Genomic DNA, 20720 nt, shown 5'->3' on the forward strand with positions numbered 1-20720 from the left:
GTATCTGCAGGAGATTGGTTCCAGGACCGCCCCATTCTGGCATATACTAAAATCCCCAAATCTGCACATACTCAAGTCTCACCATTGGCCCTGTGGAACCTGCGTAGGAAAAGTCAGCCCTCACTTTGCATGGGTTTCACATCCTGCTAATATATTTTCAATCCTCGGACTTGCACAGTTCAAACCCATGTTGTTCAAGGGCCAGCCATAAAATCACTATATTAGAACTTTCGAAGACTAGGCTGGAGCCTTTCTCTACTCCCATGCCCAGATCCAAACCTTACCACCTCTATTAACACATAAAAGATAGAAAAGATGGTACCAAAGAATGTGCAAGAAGAGACAATTGATTGGGAATCTTATGCTTCCTATTTATGCAAATAACTCTAACCATTAAATGTGGTCCATCCAATAACTTTTCTGTAATCTTACCACTAAGATAAGACTCTTTCCACTTGGGGAGGAGTGAGAAAGGGCAGGGAGTTTGAAAGTACCCTATTCTCTGGGTGCCTATGCAAACTTAGGTTGGTTTGGGGGATGAAATCATGTGGGAGAAAGGACAAATCCAAGATTCTATTTTAGTGTGGTTGGGCACACTGAAAGTTTTCTCCCCAGATTCCAAACTGACATCACAAGTCAGGCTTCCTCCTCTCTCCTTCTATGGGCTTGACATAAACCTGGGTTTATTGTGGGGCTCGTGTTTTCTTGGGGCTGGATTAAACTCCATCTGGATCCTTTAGGTCAGCTGGAAGCCAGATGGAATCACATGTTCATTCTCTGAAATGATGCCAGGTTCAACTCTATGAGCTTTGTCCAAGTGTCATTATGTGCTTCACAATGTTATGCAGAAGAGTTTTTGCACCTGCAGGGGCGTATCAGAATATCAGTCACTGAAATTAAATATAACTTAAAGGGCAGGCACCTTGCTTTACATTTTTAGAATTTGTGAAAAAAAATGAACATTCATAGCCCACACATTGTGACAAGTACATAAAAGTTACAAGAAAATGAAGACAAAGGTCAACAATTGCTGTAGGGAAATGCCTTTGAACTATTGATTCAAGACATTTCTACATATAGGCATTGATTTTTTGATATTTTTCTACAAATCTCCCCACAAAATTATAAAACTGATCTGTGCTGGATAAAACATTCAAGCCTAATTCATGACCTTTCCTCACAGTGTGAAGAAATTTATAGCTTCTTTTCTCTCCTTGCCCCATACCTTCCAGACATTTCGCTTAATCTTCTTAAAATGCTACATTGGTCATGTCATTGTCCTGCTCAGAATTCTTCAGCAGTTCTCCATTGCCTACAATGTGAAGTCCCCCACTCCTGAATCCCCTTACCTTGGTGAAGGGCATCTACCATCATGAACCAACCGTTGTTCTTATTTTCTGTCCAATATTGGAATCTTATACAATTGTATTTGTCTGTTCATATGTCCTCAAACTTGTTGTGCGTTATCTCATCTCTAAAGAGAGTTGAAAGTATCCTTCCCTTCTCTCAAAATGTATCACACTGCTATCACTTGATCTTCGCAGTCAGCTTGAGGCTTAGTTCAAATACCACTTCTTCCACCAAGCCTGGCCAAAGGCTATTTCATTCATTAGGCAATAGAGGCATGGGGACGGGAGCCTTGAAACTCTCCAAGGCACTAAAAAAAAATCCAAGATCCTAAATATTGTCTTCAAAATGTAGGAATAAACATGAAAAATCTAAATTAATATTCAATTAAGTGACTTCCCAACACATATTGACTCCATTAATTGTTAAATTTAGTCCTCATAAAAATACTGATACTATTGAAAACAATGGTGGTTTTTTGTTGTTGTTGTTGTTGTTTGTTTTTAGACTGAGTCGTGCTCTGTCACCAGGCTGGAGTTCAGTGATACTATCTCAGCTCACTGCAACCTCTGCCTCCTGGGTTCAAGTGATCCTCCTGTCTCAACTTCCTGAGTAGCTGGGATTACAGGCTTGCACCACCACGCCCAGCTAATTTTTGTATTTTTAGTAGAGATGCAGTTTCACCACGTTGGCCAGGATGGTCTCAATCTCTTGACCTTGTGATTCACTCGCCTCGGCCTCCCAAAGTGCTGGGTTTATAGGTGTGAGCCACCACACCCTGCAAAGGTTTTTTTTTTTTTTAAGTTTTCACGGATTCCTCTGAATGCACCATGATTCCTGAGAAATCATAGTCATTTATTATATAGACAAATAGCTTCGAAAGCAAGATTGAAAAATATACATTCCAGTTTTTTCAATAACCAAGTAGATGTGAAATGTGACATACATTTAAATTTTTTATGCGGTGAGGTGGACCCTCTAAAAGTGTGAATCACTATGACTTTCACAATTCTGCAATAAAATAAAGATTAAATAAAATGAAGCAATTTTTTAAAAAGTCTAAAATGGCCCAGGCCATTCTTATTGTAAATCCAAGACTGACAGTGCAATGGGAGGAAGCCCTAGGTGCAGTTAAGTGGTCCAGGTTGGTGCTCTGTAGCCCATTCCAACCAGTGACACTTCTCCAGACCTCACTTTTACTTATTACAAAACAGGAATTTATAACATGTCTCACATATACTCAGAAGGTTGTTTTAATGAAGCAATGAGATAATCTCAGTGGATAGGCTACAAATTGTAGAGAATATGTATTACTATTCTGAATAGTTATAAACCAACAATCATGAACTCTTGTATCACCTATTTATTGAACACCTATTTTACATACATACAATCTGTCAGACACCTGGGGAGACTAAATGATCTCTGCAGAGTCAGGAGAAAGAAAAAGAAACAGTTATACATTGAAGTAAGGTGTGCTGAATGCCTCAACGCAGTTAACATAGCACATGGTTAAGTGTGAAGGCTGGAGTCAGACTGCCTTGGCCCCAACCCATGTACTGTATATGTGACCTAAGACAAGTTTCTTATCTGCTTTTCCTCTTGGTTTCCTCTTCTGTAGGATTGGGTGATTGATTACTACCTATCTTACAGCATTGCTATAAAGATTAAATGAAATAAGGCTTGTAAATATATAGAAGTGACTACACAGGGTAAAGGGCCAATTAATGCTATTTATTCCTGTACTTTATAACTGAGTGTTACCTTCTACCTAGGAAAGTAATGGAAGGCAAGGTAAGGAGGGCTTTTCAAGCAGGAGTGCAATGATACTGAGGCTCACAGAGAGCAATGAACACCACAGGGATAAGTGGCTTAATGGGCTGAAGTGAAGGGTGTGTGCAGGAAAACTGCAGTAATTAAGCCTGAATGGGGAGTGAAGATCTACTTATGTCATACAAGTTTTTATTTTATCCTGTGTAGGCAACAGAAAGCTACAGAAGAATTCTCAGCCATTGTTTGAAACAATGGGATCAAACACAAGCCATGACTGTATTTGTGTTTCAAAAGTATCACTCTAGTAGTGGGTAAAGTGTGGGCAAGAAAAGGGGCAGAGAGAACAGTGAGAACTTACTGCAAAAGTCCATGCAAGCAATCATGTGGGCCCAAGGCAGGACATTAGTGATGAAGATGAAGTGAAGGAGAAAAACAACAATTTCCTCAGGAGAAACATGGAGAGGACACATGCGTTCTTTGGTGGTGAGGATGAAGAAAGATTTTTTTTTTTTTTTTTTTTTTTTTTTTGAGACGAAGTCTTGCTCTGTCACCCAAGCTGGAGTACAGTGGCATGGTCTCAGCTCACTGCAAGCTCTGCCTCCCGGGTTCATGCCATTCTCCTGCCTCAGCCTCCTGAGTGGTTGGGACTACAGCCTCCATCCACAGTGCCTGGCTAATTTTTTTGTATTTTTAGTAGAGATGACGTTTCACTGTGTTAGCCAAGATGATCTCGATCTCCTGACCTCATGATCCGCCCACCTTGGTCTCCCAGAGTGCTGGGGTTACAGGTGTGAGCCACCGCACCAGGCCTCAACAATCAAAGATTTTAAGATGAATTGCACATTTGTGCCTTGGCCAGGTCAGTTATATGGTAGCGCCACTGGGTGGCCATTCACTGAGTTAGAAAATACAATGGGAAAGAATCTAGAAGAGAAGAAAAATTGTATCACTGAATGGTGTGAGGACACTGAAAGGAGATGCCATGGAGGTCAATGCTCCTTCAAGTGAGCTCGGTAGGCCTGTGTCATCTGTGAACTACTTCTTATTGGCCGTCACTGAGATAAACTGCTTATACCAGAGATTACATCAATTTAATCACCATGCATACTGCTCAATACAGCTGACAACTTTTATAGCAAGACTTTCCTTGCAGAAGAAAGTAATGAGTTGATTTATATTCTAGTCCAAGTTCTTTAAAAAGCATTTACTGACCTGCACCTGTCTGTGGCCACACCTTTAGCAGCACTGACGCAAATGGCTAGATGTATGGGTCTGGCAGTCTGGCAAGAGGCCTATGCTGGAGACAAAAGATTCACAAATTTTAAATGTAGAGATGTTAGTAAAGTCATGTTAGTGATGGAGTTGCTGAGAAAGATGGTATGGACAGAAGAAGAGGGCTGTGTTTGTTAGGACTGCCATAACCAAGTATCACTAACTGGGTAACTCGAGCAACAGACATTGTCAGAGGCTAGGTGATGATCAAGGTGTCATCAGAATAGGTTCCTTCTAAGATGGAAGAATCTGTTCCATGCCTCTCCACTAGTCTCTGGTACAATTTGTGGACTATCTTTGGTGTTCCTTGCTTGTAGAAGCATCACCGCAATCTGTCTTCCGTTTCATGTGGCATTCTGTGTGTGTGCATATCTCTGGGTCCAGATTTCTCCATTTTATAAGGACATCAGTCATAATGGATTATAGCCCACCCTAATGACCTCATCTTAATCTTTCAAATAAAGTCACATTCTGAGGCAGTGGGGGTTAGGAATTTGACATATAAATTTGGGGGGAACATAACAAACCCATAACAAGAGCCAAGAATGGAAATCTAGGAAACACCAATATTTACGATTCAGACACTCACCCTGTCCTGACTTAGTCTACGTCAGTGTATCTCAACTTCTCAACCAGATTGCTAGGTTCCTAGAGGTCAGGAAGACCATCTAAAATGACTTTACATACTTTTTCTACAGGATCTAGTGAGTTTCTTGTACATAGAAGTGGTTCAAACAACATTGTCTGATGATGTATAACAAACAAAACTTGAATATGGAAGAACCCCCAAGAAATGTTTTGAACACAGTATGTTATGACACACTGCCTTATAGACAACAGTTGCTATACTTGTCAGAAAAATCGCCAATGTACATGTTCAGGATGTATTTCAACTCATTTGCTTAAACAACTCTATGCCTACCATTCACACCAAAAGGCTGTTTTTCTACATGGGCAACAGAAGGCATAATTATTTGCAAGAATTTTCAATGTTTTCCCTTTGCTTTCCTAAGAGGCATAGTAGATTCTTCTCTGGACCACTCAGCATGTTTGCCAAAATCCCATTATCTTTTTAAAAGCATTACCACTCCCAGAGGATTTGCAACTTAGCATGTGCTCCTGGAACACTTAGGGATTAAAAAAAGAAAAAAAAAAAGTTAACTTCAAAGTATCTCAGAACTTTTTTACTGCACAGAAGTAATTCCGAGAAGCACATGATGAGTTGATATTTTCTTCCCATAGGCTGCTGAAAAGACATCAATGCATTATCAATTTATTTCATATCTCTTGATTTTAGAATGGTAGACAGCAGATTGGAACACTTGAGGGCTTGATAATTCAATTTATTTTCAAACCTTTTTCCCACTTGTTAAAATAAAAGGAATAACACAGCAAAACTAATTTTCTTTGACTAGTGAAACGTATCAGAAAAGTCCATATCTAAGAAGCAGTTTTACTTTTTATTGATGTTTTATACATAGCATATTCTTATTACCATATCCAATATGCAGTAGCTCTATAGTTATTATTTATTTATACCTTAACTATACCCAGAAAGGACTTTAGGCCGCTTACAATAAAATAACAGAAAATAATGCCAAAATTCTGTAAGAGAATAAAAGTAGAGAAAATAAGCACATTTATTTATGCCTAAATATGTAGAACTTACAGGTTCTGTGATACAACTTTGGCAACATTGTGGCTGACGGTAAATTAAACAGCCTAATTTTCACTAAATCAAATGAAATGTCCTTAAAAATGCATACCCAGTATGAAAACTTATTTCTTTGGCTTCTGCTGATTTTAATGTTTGATCACTTAAACACACACTATGGCGATTCAACTAGGATTCACCCATTGCAAGAGATTCATAAAGAAGACTTCTCTCTATAATGGATCTAGAAATTTGTCACTTTTTGGTATTAACAAACAAAGTTAAGAGGTAATAGATAGAAGGTTTCTGTAACATAACTTATTTTGAAGTCATTTGATAATTGGTTAACTCTGAGAAGCTTTTATAAAAGTGAAAATTACAGAGACAACGTCTCTGTAATAAAGGTGACTGTATTTAAGAGTCTTATTATTTCCTCTCTCTGGAAGCTCTCTAGGAAATAAAGCATCAGTGTGAAGTCTCAACAGTTGAACACTTACTGAACACCTACTACATGTCAGGTACTGTTTTGGGAATCTTACAGTCTAGTGAGTGATAGGCATGTGTAAAAAGGGTAATTTAAATATAAAGTAAAAGAGGTAAAAGGAACGATTGACTAAGGAGTTATGGTAGTACTTAGCCCACTACAAAGCTTTGAGTAAGGTTTCCTAAAGGAGATAACACTTGAGTTATAATAATTAAAGGATGAACAAGAGTGAATCGCGTGAAGAAAGGTGAGAAAGACATTTCGCAATAAGAAACAGTATGAGCAAAGATACTGTAGTCAGAAATACTGTGGATGAGTTTGGGGAACTAAAATGCAAGAACACTGTTTTTATTGTTACTGATAATATTTGCCCATATACCCCATATTAAAAATTTTAGATAAAGATTTTAAGCAACTAACATGTTTTTTCTCTTACAATGCTTACTATTTTTTCCCCATTTTACAGATCAGGAAACTAGGAAGTAAAGACATGCATAATGTTCCCAGGGTCACAAAGTCAACATGTCACAGAGCTGACCAGGAATTTGAACCAGGGACTGATAGTCTACAGAGTTAGAAGTCTTAGTCTCTGTACTCTGTTGCATATTACCTACTTATGCAAGTCTTACTCTATCTAGATATATAAAGTTTTGAACATATATGCTTAGAATTTACTCTCTACACAAACATAAAAGTATTTTATGAGTGCATTTTTAATGGTCATAATCAATATGGTAATAGTCAATATCATTAGTATAAACCAACATTTTTAAAAGAGCTATTTGGATCGAGGATGAAAATATTAGGACTTGAAAAAGGCAGGTGACCTATTCAATGATAACAAACATAGTGTCTTTCCTCATAGTGGTTATGAAGAAAATAAGGAACTCTGAGGATCCCATCATTTACCAGTTGAGTGACCCAGCACCCCCTTATCTGAGTCTTCTGATAAGCTTGTGGCAAATCTTCCCGTGTACATGTGCTTGACATTAGCCATTTAAAATATCTCCTATGAGTTCTATCCATGTTGCTTTTGTTCAAAGTGAGGTTTTGAAGCCAGACAAATGGGTCCCTGTTTTTTGTTCAAAGAAATACAAGTGAAATGTCTCAACAAAAGTGGAAGAACAGAGATGTATTATACTCTGGACCCCATCTGGTTTATGGGTGATACTCTAATCATAACTGCCTGCCTTCTGGTATTCTTGCATTTTAGTTCACCAGACTCCTCCATACTGTTTCATGATGATCATCATAATAGCAATAATGAATATAAGACTTGTGATAGCTAGTACTTCATATATATTAACTTGCCCAATCCTTTCAGATAAAAACATTGCACATATCAACTTAGCAATAACAAGAGCTAACACTTGTATTGCACTTACACATTCCGGACATTGTTCTAACTGCTTTACTATATTATCTCAGTTAATTTTCACAAGAACCCAATGATCAAGGTACCACTGCAATTCCCATTTCATTCATAAGTAAACTGAGCTCAGAGAGGTTAATTGTCTAAGATCACAGAGTGAGTTAGGGGTACGGCAAGAAAGCAAACCGAGGCATTCTAATTTCAGAGTCTATGTCCTTAACCACTGTCCTTCACTGTCCATCAATATATCAATAGCAAGAGATAGACTCAATGCATTGGCTGAATTCATCTCCCTTTCCTCATCTATTAAAAACAGAAAAGTAATCATATCACATGCCTAGACTGACAAATGAAAAAGTAATAATTCTGATAATTGGCCCTCCAATTTGGCAAAAAGTATAAATCTAATATCAACAAGAAAACTACTATAGTTGCCAGAGACAAGGAACCCAGAGTTCTAAATCTCAGATACTTCTCTTGGATGCTTTACAGGGGCCAGGGTCAGATCACTGATATTTGTTAAGCAATTGTAAAAGGAGATAGTGTTGGCAAGAACCAGATAGCTGGTATCCCACCATCCAGATTTATGTGGTGGATGAGTATCTTGGACCAATTTAGTTAAAAGTGATTAACATTATATTATTTAAATGATGGTTGGGTAGTCTTATTTCCATTGCTTTTTGCAAATCCATAAAAACTCAGGCCCAGTGTTGTCATATCTTCCACTTGTAAGAGAAGCCAGAAATCCAGATTTTTTATGTGAAATATTTTGATAGTTTTAAATGTTGAGAACTAATTCAAAATTTGAAAAGTGCTTTTTGGACAAAATACATTTGTGGATCAGTTTCAGCCCATAGGCCACAGTTTACAATCTCTCATGTAGTCTGCAGTCTTATAACCTTTTGAAATTTCACCTTATGTGAATATTTAGACAGTTGAACTAATGAAATCTAACTTCATCTCTAACCATCTTGGATTCTTTAAGACACTGACTTGTTTTGTAATGTAAAATCGTACCAAACACAAGTTTGAATGAATTTATAAGTCTTGGTAAAAAGTAATCTCATTGTTCAGAAAGAATTATCAACTCCTATATCTGGAGAGGACATTAGAAATTATCTGAAGCTTGTCCATCCCCTCTCCACATGAAAGATTAAGAAATTATCCCAGAGACTTGCCTACAATCAGTGGTTCATTAGTGGCAGGGTTTGAGCTAAAACACAGGTTTCAAAATACAGGTTGAGTATCCCTTATCCTCAATGCTTGGAGCAGAAGCGTTTTGGATTTTTGCAGGATTTTAGAATATTTGCATTATACTGGTTGAGCATCCCTAATCCAAAAATCTGAAATCCAAAGTGCTTCAATGAGCATTTCCATTGAGCATCATGTCATGATCAAAAAGACTGATTTTGGAGCATTTTAGATACTATATTTTTGAATTAGCGATGCTAAATCTGTATATCCTTTCCTTTCATCATCTAGCTTTTTTCATTCTGTTATGGAAGTCATTTAGGCTCCTAGATCCTGCCATTCCTGCAGTCACTTCTGTACCAGTCTCTTCACTTACATGCACCAGTAAGTCACTCACCCTCTTTTTTGATTTAGCCTGGGTTTCTGTCACTTAGAACCAACAGAATCTGACTGACATTGTCTAACAGTGACTCTTTTCCACATTTCTGCTACCTAGTGTTCTTCTCCAGACTGGAACACCTGTTTTTCCTATGCTTACTCAAATGAAACTAATTTTTAAAGACCTAACCCCAGTCTACTTTCTCTATGAAGACTTTTTTCTACTGTTGTGTCCAACTGTGTGTGCATGACTCTTACTTCTTCCTTCCCCACTTTAGTACTTCTAATCAGCGTCTTACAACTAAAACTTTCTTATTCAGCTTATTTGACATACATGTATGTTATCTTCCAAACTAGAAATAAGCTCTCCCAATTCAACAACCATATCTCACAGGTACCAATTGCTTCTGCCATCGAGCCTGATTGAGCACTTGGTGCAATGAGCAACTGGTCAGTTATTTAGAACATATTTCTAAGTTAGAAGTGTCATCATTCCAGCTTAAGTTTTATAGACACCTGTCCCCAAATCACAAATACTGGTTAATTTCAATATGATAGCTTATGATTATTTATTAAATTTGCTTTCTGCAGTGGGAAGATCCCTAAATCATTTGACTTTCATCATTTTACTCAGTACAATTCTTCAGGGATGAAACATTTCCTTTGTTCTTCAGTCCAGTTTTAGGGAATCACAAGCCTATTCCAGGTGTGTAATGAAGCAAAAACCTCTCATGGTATTCTGCATCTTCAGAAAGTCTCTGCTATCAGTGCATAACAGCGGCTTCCCAATGCACCAAGGAAAATGGGGAGCTGGGGAATGCCAAAAAGCCCATTTAAATAATTCGGTTCTTCCCCTGATGAAGAGAAACAATTCTTTTTGAAGAAAACTTGGTTTAACAGTCTCTTTGTTCTCTCAAAAGGTAGAATTTTTTTTAGAATGCAAATCATATGTTGCACTAACAAAGCAAACCTTAAGAATTTTGAGTGGTAGAACCAAGTGCCTCAAAATATATCTGAATAGACAACTTTATTATTGATTCAAAACACACACATACTTGCGCTCTCTCTCACACACATATATAGTTAGCTAGCACTAGGTCTTGATTTTTATGAAAGGTATGGCTTTTGAGTCTTGTCCAAATAAAGCCAAGTAAATGAATAAGGAAAGAATTTCTATGGTTATGACTCAACATTAGCCGTAATTTCATGGGCAGATATAAGCTGAATCATATGGAAATGAGTAGCTTGAACTTACAAGACATTTGCCCTCTTGAATGAAATAGGAATTGCTGTGTAATACACAGTTTTAAGGATTACCCTTTTCCCTCATCATACACAGACACACATGTATACTATACCTATGTATGTAGACACAATACTCATCTTAGGCTATTTGAATAACTCCTACCTCATTTAAAAAATGGTCATGTCAATCTAAATATTACATGAGTTGCTAACAGTGCCTGCTTTTACATTCCCTAACTATACGTAGCTAGTTCACACAAGGTAGCCAGCCACCCATCACCGTTACTACATAATTTAGAAACATATGGTATAGCTTTGCCATGCCAACTTCTAGGTATTCACTCTACCATTCTGACAAAAGAAGAAAAAGCAAAGAACTGCTTTCCAAACTGTCATTTCTGAGCTACTGAAACATACATTGTTACATTCTGGTGGGGAGATTTTTGTTGTGGTCATAAATTATTATTGCCACCATGTTATATATAGATTCACAGTAATGTAACATAATATACCAGTAAATGATAAAATGTGTTTTTCAAATAGTCTGTTTAAAGTCCTCTCTTTAATTGGGAAGATTGTTGGACTGCTCTTTTTCTTAGTAAAAGTGAAACCAAAGTAATTACCAAAATTATCCAAGTGATGGTAGTCTCCCTCTGTTCCTTCCAAAGTGTTCTTCTGAGCCAAAATCTTTTTCCTTTCAGCTTAAACGACACAGTAAAGTTGGTATAGTCTAGTGTTCAAATTTACCCACTCACAGTCCATCCCTCTCCTTCATATTCTTTAAGAAGTTAAACCGAAGCATCTACTTTGCCCATAATGACTATATTTGATGGGTGTCCAGAGGAAGAAAGGAGGACCTCTCTCAATTCAAAGAGAAATAACTCTGGGTAAAGAAGTACACCTGACCCATTGTTAGGATTCTAGGGCTCTTTTTATCCTAGACTATTTCTAGCCAGTATCTCATATTAAAAAGACAGGATTTGGGATCAGAATGCCTCACACTTCAATTGCCATCTTTTACCCATCTACGTGGTGCTTTAGGCAAATAAAATTTCCGAGTCTCAGTTTTTTAAAAAACAAGGATGGCAATCTGTACATTGTTAGAGTTAGGAGATTTAAAAAATGATTTAAGAACAGAAAAAATTACTTCGGCTAAAAACTAAGGAAATCTGAATAAACTACAGACTTTAGTTAATAATAATGTATCAATATTAGTTTATTGTAACCCATGTCCCACACTACTGCAAGATATTAAGAAGGGAAATTAGATATGTAGTATATAGGAACTCTCTGTACCATTTATCAGTTTTTCAGTGAATTGAAAGCTGTTCAAAAAGAGCCTATTCAAAAAATGATTGATGTGCCTTTCACATAGTAGGCACTTGAAAAAGTGGTAGTATTGTGATATAGATTATTTGGTTTCACACGGTGCATTATACGCTGTACAATATGCTCTTTTCTCCATAATTCAGCAATTCCTTTTCATAGATTCTGTCTCTCTGACCTCCATGTCACCGTATCCCTTTCTCTACATTTTTCTTCTTTTTCTAGTTCATCCTTTTCTATTCTACTGCAAACTCATGTTTAGTTTACAATTAGTTTATCTTTCTTCAAGACTAACTTTAGCTCATCAACTCTATTTGTTGGCTTTAAACTTTACCACAGTGATTATGCAAACCTTTTAATTACTCTCAATGATTGCTTATTTTTTAAAAATCAGAGTTCCAAGCTTTCTACTTGAAGGAGCAAAACACACTTTTCTGGAAAGGCATTAAAAACTTACAGATATAGCAGTGAAAAATCTTTTTGTAATAAGGATATATATATATATAATTTTTTTTTTAAATTTAGCTTCCCAGTATAGCCAACAGCCCTGGGATAGCTTCAGTGGGATAAGTATTTAGCAATAGTTTGCTGTGATAACTAAAAATACTTTGACCAAATGCCAGTGTTATCAATCTGTCCTGGAGTCTCTCTGATGTTAAGGTCATTCGTAAAAATGGAACCAGCATGCCCCTCAAAACCACAGCTTTGTGTGGATTCAGGTAAAACATACAATCGGATCAGAAAAATCTGGCCTCATAATGATCTCTAAGGTGGCTGAAGGTTCTGTTTAGAAGAACTGTATCTCTGTGGGATTTCTTTCTCCATGCTAGCTCTGGACTTAAGCATCTATTTAAAGGACAGAACTCTAGAGACTTTGATAAATGTGTCTAGACACCCCGCCCCCCCACCCCTTTCAACCTAACACTTAAAGTCACAGTTTTCATTGTCAAAGGAATGGGATATTTTTGGCTGGTGCTGTTATTACTGGGATAGATTTTGAAGGTTGAAGTTCCCATGCTATAAAGACACAATTACAACAGGAATTCCAAACTGAAATGTGAAACATTAGGCCCCGTGAACTCAACATCCAACCTTAAAATAATATCCCCAAAACTTTTCCTGCTCTGAGGATACTTTTGCTCTACTGCAGTCCAAAATACGAACTGAAAAAACAAGGGGCCACAGATAGAGATGGAGAGCCGTGTGTGTAACCCACCGCCTGTCTCTCACCCTGGAAATGAGTTTTATCTTTTAATGAAACAATATCCAAACTCATGATGGCTGAAATAAATCATCAGTGCTGGGTGGTGTGTGTACACATGTAAGCAAAACAAACAGAAATCTGTGCTAACTCAAGGTAAGGGTGGAGAAATATGGAAAACCTAATGCTACTACAGCAACATGTTATTTGGTCTTAAATGGCAGCAACCGAAAAATTCACTATTTTAAGACACTAGTCTCACAATCTTGATGGGGTTACGACTGGCCTCTCACACTGCCTCTCTGACTGGCTTTTCTGATAGCTCAAGTGCTGCAAATGTATTTAAAAGAGAGAATAGAACGCTGACTTTCTTCACTAACTCACTTCAAAGGGGTGCCTGACTGCTTCTCTTCTGCCCCCACCCCCCGCCACTGCCCCTCATTTTGCAGTAACCCTCATGCCTTTCTCCAGCTAAAGAACAGCTGATAGAAATAGGCGCCTTAAAAAAAGAAAAAAAAAAAAGAAAAAAAAAGAAAAAAAAAAAAAACCATCAAAGGCAGCGCAGAGCTGCCTCAGCCTTGCCCCAGCCTCAGACAGAAAAAGCTTTTGATGCCTCTGATGCGAGGCTTTTTGCAGCCGTACAAGGCAGCAGTGGCAGGGCTTGGAGGACCCAGGCAAGCCAGAAGGTGGCGGCGAAGTCACCTTGGGAAGAGGAGAAGAGGGTCAAAGAGAGGAAGGCGGAGGGGCTGACCCGGACGGAAGGACCAGAGGAAGTGCCCCTGCTCTGGGGTCAGTGAGGAAGAACTCCAGCCATAAGGAAGCAGCGCCCCAGGACCCTTTGGGGACCCTAGTCGGTGATCGGCTGACCCGAGCAGGGAGAGGAGGGTGCCCTTCGCAGAGTCACGGGAAGCTTCGCCTTCCGGGCTTGCTTTCTCCCGCCTGCCCCTGCGCTTGCTCTCCGCCCCAGCGAGCGGAGCGCTGCTCCAAGACGCTCTTCTCCCTCCACCTCGGCGCCCCCACTTGCCGTTGCCCCCGCCCGCCGACCGCACGCCCAGGAGGGCGGGCCCGCAGTTGAGCGCAGCCGCCCGCCGCTGGAGAGCGCTGGGACCCCTGCAAGCGAGCAAGGCCTCTCTGGGCGCCGTGGGCTGCAAGTCACTCCCCGAGCCTTTCGTGCCACAAAGCGGGACCTGCCTGCCTCGCTCTCCCCAACGCTCCCGGGCTGTGGGGCTCCGGCACGCGGCGCTGCGCTCCGCGGCCCTCGCCGGTCCCAGGCAGCTCCAGGAGCGCTCCAGGCTGGGTTGGGCCGGGTCTGGGCGAGTCCGGCCGCTGGGAAGGGGCCTCGTAGCCCTTTCCCCAGGGCGCGGTCTCCACCTCTCCCGCTCCTCCTCGCCAGCTGCGCCTCCAGCTCCCATTGTTCGCCCCGCCCGCCTGGCGACGTCCGGGTGCTGCTCCCTGGGCCTCCCAGGCGCACCTACCTTCTGCTGCCGGCGAGCCATGTCGGTGGGCTGCTTGGCATTAAAGGGGTAGGCGATGCAGCGCATCACGAACACATACAGCTGCAGCCTCTTCTTCCTCTCCTCCTCCTCTTTCTGCAGCCGCTCCAACTCTTCCTTCTCCTTCTCGCTCACCACCGACGGGCTGGGGCTGGAGGGCCGGCCGCCGCCAGCGCGGCTGCTGGGTTGCAGCCCCCCGGCCCCGCCGCCGCTGCTCGCGCCGCTGCCCCCGCCGCCGCCTGCGCCCACCCCGGCTCCGGCGCCGGCGCCGGCGCCCCCTAGCCCGGCGCTGCCGGCGGAGCCCTCGCTGGTACGGCTGGGAGACAGGCGCGCGCCGGACGCGGCCGAGCCGAGCACCTCCTTGCCGCTCTCCTCCTCCACGATCTCATCCGATTCTTCTTCGCTGGACGAAGGGTCCAGCATAGTGGCGCCTGGAGAGCCTGGGGTCTCTGGAGCCCCCGGCTTGGAGTGCAAAAGGTGGGGGGCGCTGGAGGCAGCCGGGGATCAGCTCTCCCGGGTGGGCGCTTCTCCCCAGGTCAGGGAGCGAGAGGGCTGCTGCTCAGCCTCGGCCGCCGCGACTGATCCTCTGCCCGGCGGTCGCGAGCTGGGCTCAGACCCAGGAGCGCGAAGGGAGGAGGGGAAGGGAGAGGTGCGTCCGTGGACTCGAGGTGGGCAAGTGGGAGAATCAACTGCAAGCCCTGAGCCCGCAGCCGGATGCCATCTGCGGCCGCTGAAGGAGGCGCCTCCAGAAAAGATGCCGAGTGTTGCAAGCTGTCGATGCAGCCAAGAGCCGAAGAGGCATCTTGCCGATTGGGGAGGGAGCGGCGCTTACGTGTTTATTGGCTTAACTCTCCCGTGTCCGCGGCGTAAAGGGCTGCTGCAGAAGGCTGGAGCGGGTAGAGCGCGGAGCGTCCTCAGAGCCTCAGTACTTCTGACCCCAATACTTTGCCACAATCCTCCCCTGCCCCCTTCGTGGATAATTTTTTTCCTTGATCTCTGGCTCTCATTGCCTCAACCCCATTTCCCCTCCCGCGGACAAAAAGTTCTTGGGGGAGGGAGAAATCCGGAAACCAGCAGAGCGGGCTGTTTGGAGACGCTAAATCGAGAGGTCTCACTTAGGAGGAGGAAGTCCGTGAGATCTTATGCGGGAAAGAAAGGGTCCATCTCATCCCCAGGCTTCTTTACACCTGGGGCGTGGAGGGGGGGCGTGGGGGCTGGGCAACGTGTTTGTCCCACCTGTGAAAACTCTGATTCCAGCAACTTATTCCACATGCGCCCAGTCTAATTAAAATATAAGTTAATCAAATTTTGAATGGATTGGTGTTTCGACCAGGCAACTCAACCATTTATGTAGCGCCCCCGCCCTTGCCTACCCCCCACCCCCAAAATCTATGATGAATCTTCTTCAGTTCCTAAGACCTGGGAATGCTTTCTGCTGAGGTGAGCCTACTAGAGAAATAGAAGGGTTTCTGGTTGCTTAACTCTCTCTCCATTCTTACTCGGTGGAGGCTTGGGGACCCCGCGATTAGACAAAGACACCCTAAGAACTCAGCGGCGTCAACGTCTAATGCGTCGACTGTCGCACTCTCTTCACTCCTGCCTCTTGGGTAAACTATTAATACAAAGCAGCAGATGGTGCCTGCCTTCCCCCTGCTCCTTTCACTTAGGCCAATAAACCCGGTAAACGAGGGAGCTGGCCAGGGTGCTGAATGTAACCTGCGACCCGCAGATGGATGAAAACAAACCACCAGCCACCTTCAGAACTTAGGCTATCTAGAGACCTCTCCACTTCATCGCCTATATTTATGTATTTTCTAGTTCCCTAATTATCTGTGGATACTCGTGGGAGTTACTTTAATAGTGTAGAATGAGTTTAAAGTTTAAATCACGTTTGTCTTTACGTATTTTATAATTTACCATGAGTTTCACAGTAAGTTTTGACAGTAAACTGACCTGTTTGAGACCTGCAGAGGAACTCAAAACAACTCGTTTCACATTAACCCCAACAATTCTGTTTGATCTTTTGAGTTAAGTACTTGGATGGCTTATATTTGACTTCACCACCATACCTCAAGGACACAACTTTTGTGGCGATCACACATTTGGTAACAATATAAAATTAAAAAAAAAATTGAACAGTGTGGGGATTGTGACAGTTTTGCAGCCTCACTTTTTAATTCTTCTAAAGAAGTAAAGGATGTTCAAATCATGTGGTATTGGTTTTTCTGGAACAGAAAATATAGTAAGCCAAACAATTGATCAACAACCTTTATCCAGCACCTTTTAATGAAGTAACACATTGTTCTAGGTGCTTGGGATAGATAGAATTTTTAGAAGGCATTCTCTTAAAGAGTCTATAATCTCCTTTGGGAGTTACAACATAAACATGTGAAAAAGATTGACAGCACTTATTTTGAGGCAACATATCAACAAATCCAGGTCAGTAAACTGCAAAAAGCTTGCATGAATGAAGCAACTTGAAATGAAGGGAATCATAATTCTCAAAGAAGAGAATAAAATCTTAAGGGAAGAAACCATATACATGGGTGGTGAAAAGAGAAGGTATTGCAAGTGGAAAAAGTGGTTTGCAATAGTAAAGGGCAAGGGATCAAGTAAGGTTAAAGAGTGTTATGGAAATCAGGTGTGGGTAGGTGACAGGAGGAGGAAAGAAAGAGCTGAAATTATAATCCATTTGGCAAAATAAAGGGACCATGTTTAGGACACAAATTAAGGAGTATGTGATTATTTGGGGAGGAGATGCTGTTGAAGGCCAGAAACAGGTCATTTACTGATTAAATATTTCTTCTGAAGTCTCTTTAGGCATTTAAATACTATCACATCAGACATTGGTGGCAAAGTGACCATGAATTCCATCTACAAAAACACTTGGAATTTCGCGATTGCTGTAATAAAGTTTTGTTTGGTATTTTTACAAATTCCTTTGGAATTATGTGGGTTTTTTCCAGGGATAGTCATTAATATAGAAACTTAATATCCACCTTTTGTAAATTACATAAAGCTATTATTTGGGTATTAAACATAACATTGCTTACATAAATCTAACCTTCTCAATTCCCCCCAAGAGTATTCAAAGAGGCTTAAATAGATTTTACCAGAAATACTTCCATATTTTTTTTCAAATGGTGAGCATTGCTGTCTTTCAAAATATACACCCTTTCAAAGACATCTCTTACCTTAGCTGAAAGTCAATTCAGTGTCCTTGGAGATATTCTAACTATTTGTTAGTGTTGAAGATAAGATATGCCAACCAGAACTTTTGAGGCATCTGAAGTAGGAATTGTGACTTACCTAAATGTACATTTTGATAACCAAGGAAAAACAATGACCATAGAACACATGCAAAGGCTCTTAACTTTTGTCTACCTCTTGTAAATATTTGTGTTCTTATTTTTAAAAATACAATTCCACCATAGATTATGATACACCTAAGAATTTATGTCCTTAAGCTATTTTATGTGCTTGCATGTTTGCCACATATCCAGTTCTGCTTTGTAGAAAACTTGGATAACCTCAAGATGATGGAATAAATTTTAATCTACTATCTGGAGACCATATCATGAAAGTAGAAGTTATAACACTGAATTCTGTAATCCTACCCCCAAAATCAAAGTCTGCAGAAAATGGAAATGACTGAGACACTAAGCCAGGATTTCCTAATCTAAACCTAGATGATCTCTATCCTTCTATGAAGTGTTTGCCTTGATGTGTCAAAGGCCACAAGTATGGGGAAATATCTGACTTGCTGGCAATTGATAGTTCAGTAAAAACCAACCTCTTCTTTATGTCACACATAAAACACATTTCAATCAAATATAACTGAATTTAATGCCCATTTTGATGTTTTTGTGGGTTTGTTACTAAAAAATAGTTTAGCTAAGTTAAATCTTTAAAAAATCTCAGTATACTTCATATTATCTAGATGTAATCAATCTCATCTAATCAATATTTAATTTTGTTTAAATTATAAGACTAGCTTGCAAGCTCCAAAAATGGGTTAATTTGATCTTATAGTGTGCCTGTGCCTTAGGTCAAGTTACATGCTTGGCCTCTCAACCCAAACAGTTCGGTCTCTACCAATTAATAGCAGAGCTATCCTGAACAAACTAATGACTCACATTCAGTATCCTCATCTGTAAAATGGGGGGTGGGGTGGGGTAATAGTACTCACGTCCCCTGGAATGACAAAAAAAAAAAAAATAGATGATATATAAAAAGCAATTTTCAACTGATTTTAGCTTTACATTTTTTTCCCAGTGATTGGAGAGGGATGTGCCATAAATGAGATGACAAGAAATTGGACATGAATAATTAGAAGGAAAAGAACATAAAAAAATCAAATAATTCAGAAGTAGATCCTGAAAAATAGAAGAGTTGCTTATTTATTTATTTACTTGATGCCTGTCTGGTTTTAGATAGTATTGTCAGAGACTTAGAAATGGCCTATTTTGTTTGAGAAACCTACTTTTCATCATTACTCTTTATATCATATGATGATTCTTACTAAAGTAAAATGAAGCAGGTTAGGATGAAATTAAAGGATCATAATAAGGCTAAAAATATAAAAATCAAGCCACACTAAAACATCTTTCACTCTATGCAACAAAACATGTTTTGGAATGATAAATAATATTACTTGCAAGAATTGGTCTTCGAAAGCCACTCTCATTACTTAAGAAGATGAAAAAGAAAAGTGGGACAACACATTTTACAGTAAATATTTAAGTCAAATTCTGAAAGCCAACTATTCAGAAGAGTAATCCTGTTTCTTGTGTACATAATTTCTTTTGATAGAAGTGAGAAATAGATGGGGTATGGATTGAAATGCAGTTTACACTGGTATTTACATGGACAAGATGGAGGGTTTTGTCATTTTGCATTGACTCTGAAATACAGTGACATACCAGCAAATAAAAGGGATAAAAAGTACCCAAGTAGCTGTTTCCACATCATAAAATATTGGGTAGATAATTTGCGTAAGTGGCCTAACTCTCCAATTAGGTTTGCCTTGATAAATGCTAACATTACATCTTCACCTTCTCAAAAGAATTTTCTAAGTTGATTGTCTGGTTTATGGTTATTTATTTTCACAAACTACAGTGGCTTTAGACTGGAGGCTTTCTTCAGATTGTAAATAGGAATAACTGAAATCAGGGTATTTTCATAATAATCAGTTTGTTTTCAGTTTTAAATAACTGAAATGGAGAGTTCCTTTGTTTAGGCTGCCCTAAAACAGAGGGGTCTTACCCAATTTTTTGAAGGAAGAAAGTAAATAAGAAAAGGAGATTGAGAGAGGCTTCATGAGTAAAGGAAAACTAAGAAAATGTAAGGATGAGTCCTGATCAAAGAGTAGATACTGTCATCTGGGTTAGGGGATATTAAGGGTAAATATATTGGGGGAAATTCTCTAAACCAGCCCTGGTCACCTAGGTGCCAAACCAAACTAACAAAAGAGAATTTCATCTATTAAGGCCTGAGTCCTGCTCTTGGGAGTGTACTTCTTCCTCTTCCTCTTCTTCTTTTTAGAGTGACACTGACCTTCCATTTTTGAGTCCATTATTCCAGCCCATTGTCATAAGAACTCCATCACTCTTCTCATTTCTTTCATCAATAAGAGCTTTCTGTCCCAGTCTTTTCCAAAATAGTATTTGTGGAGATACTGACATGCTGTTATTTTTCACTCAGAAGTTGTACCTAATGATTTACCATGAGAATCAAGGGACTTCTAAAAGAACTTGGAGTCGCATTATGATACTTTTATATATTCCAACCAGGCATTTATGAGTGTACCAATCCTATTCTTTTATTGTCTCTTATCCCATGTGGGTCTTGAGAGAGATATACAAAGAACAACTGCATATAAAAATCATAATGGCATTATGATAACTGGGACGGGGCACAAAACTCCCCCAACACAGAACTCTGATAATTCTAAAGTGAGTCATGTATTTTTGGCTGTATATCTA

The 20720-nt window shown here is 40.1% G+C and overlaps 1 protein-coding gene across 14 annotated transcripts in view; it reads right to left on the reverse strand.

Annotated features, from left to right (window-relative positions):
- The window catches only part of CADPS (calcium dependent secretion activator), a 492502-nt gene extending 476773 nt beyond the window's left edge, over positions 1–15729 (reverse strand). For 7 of the 14 annotated variants that reach the window (XM_030927225.1, XM_030927222.1, XM_030927209.1 and 4 more), the window contains exons 1-2: positions 15020–15159; positions 14719–14914 (exon numbers count right to left, since the gene is read on the reverse strand). In XM_030927225.1, coding sequence (XP_030783085.1) covers positions 14719–14914; positions 15020–15159 — 336 coding nt within the window. Of the gene's footprint in view, positions 1–14718 lie in introns of all 14 variants that reach the window. The other 7 variants (XM_030927221.1, XM_030927190.1, XM_030927201.1 and 4 more) reach the window with 3 other exon arrangements.
- Between the last annotated feature and the right edge of the window lie 4991 nt (positions 15730–20720).

The sequence above is a fragment of the Rhinopithecus roxellana genome, chromosome 1 (assembly GCF_007565055.1).
Source record: "Rhinopithecus roxellana isolate Shanxi Qingling chromosome 1, ASM756505v1, whole genome shotgun sequence".
In the NCBI taxonomy this organism is placed as follows: domain Eukaryota; kingdom Metazoa; phylum Chordata; class Mammalia; order Primates; family Cercopithecidae; genus Rhinopithecus; species Rhinopithecus roxellana.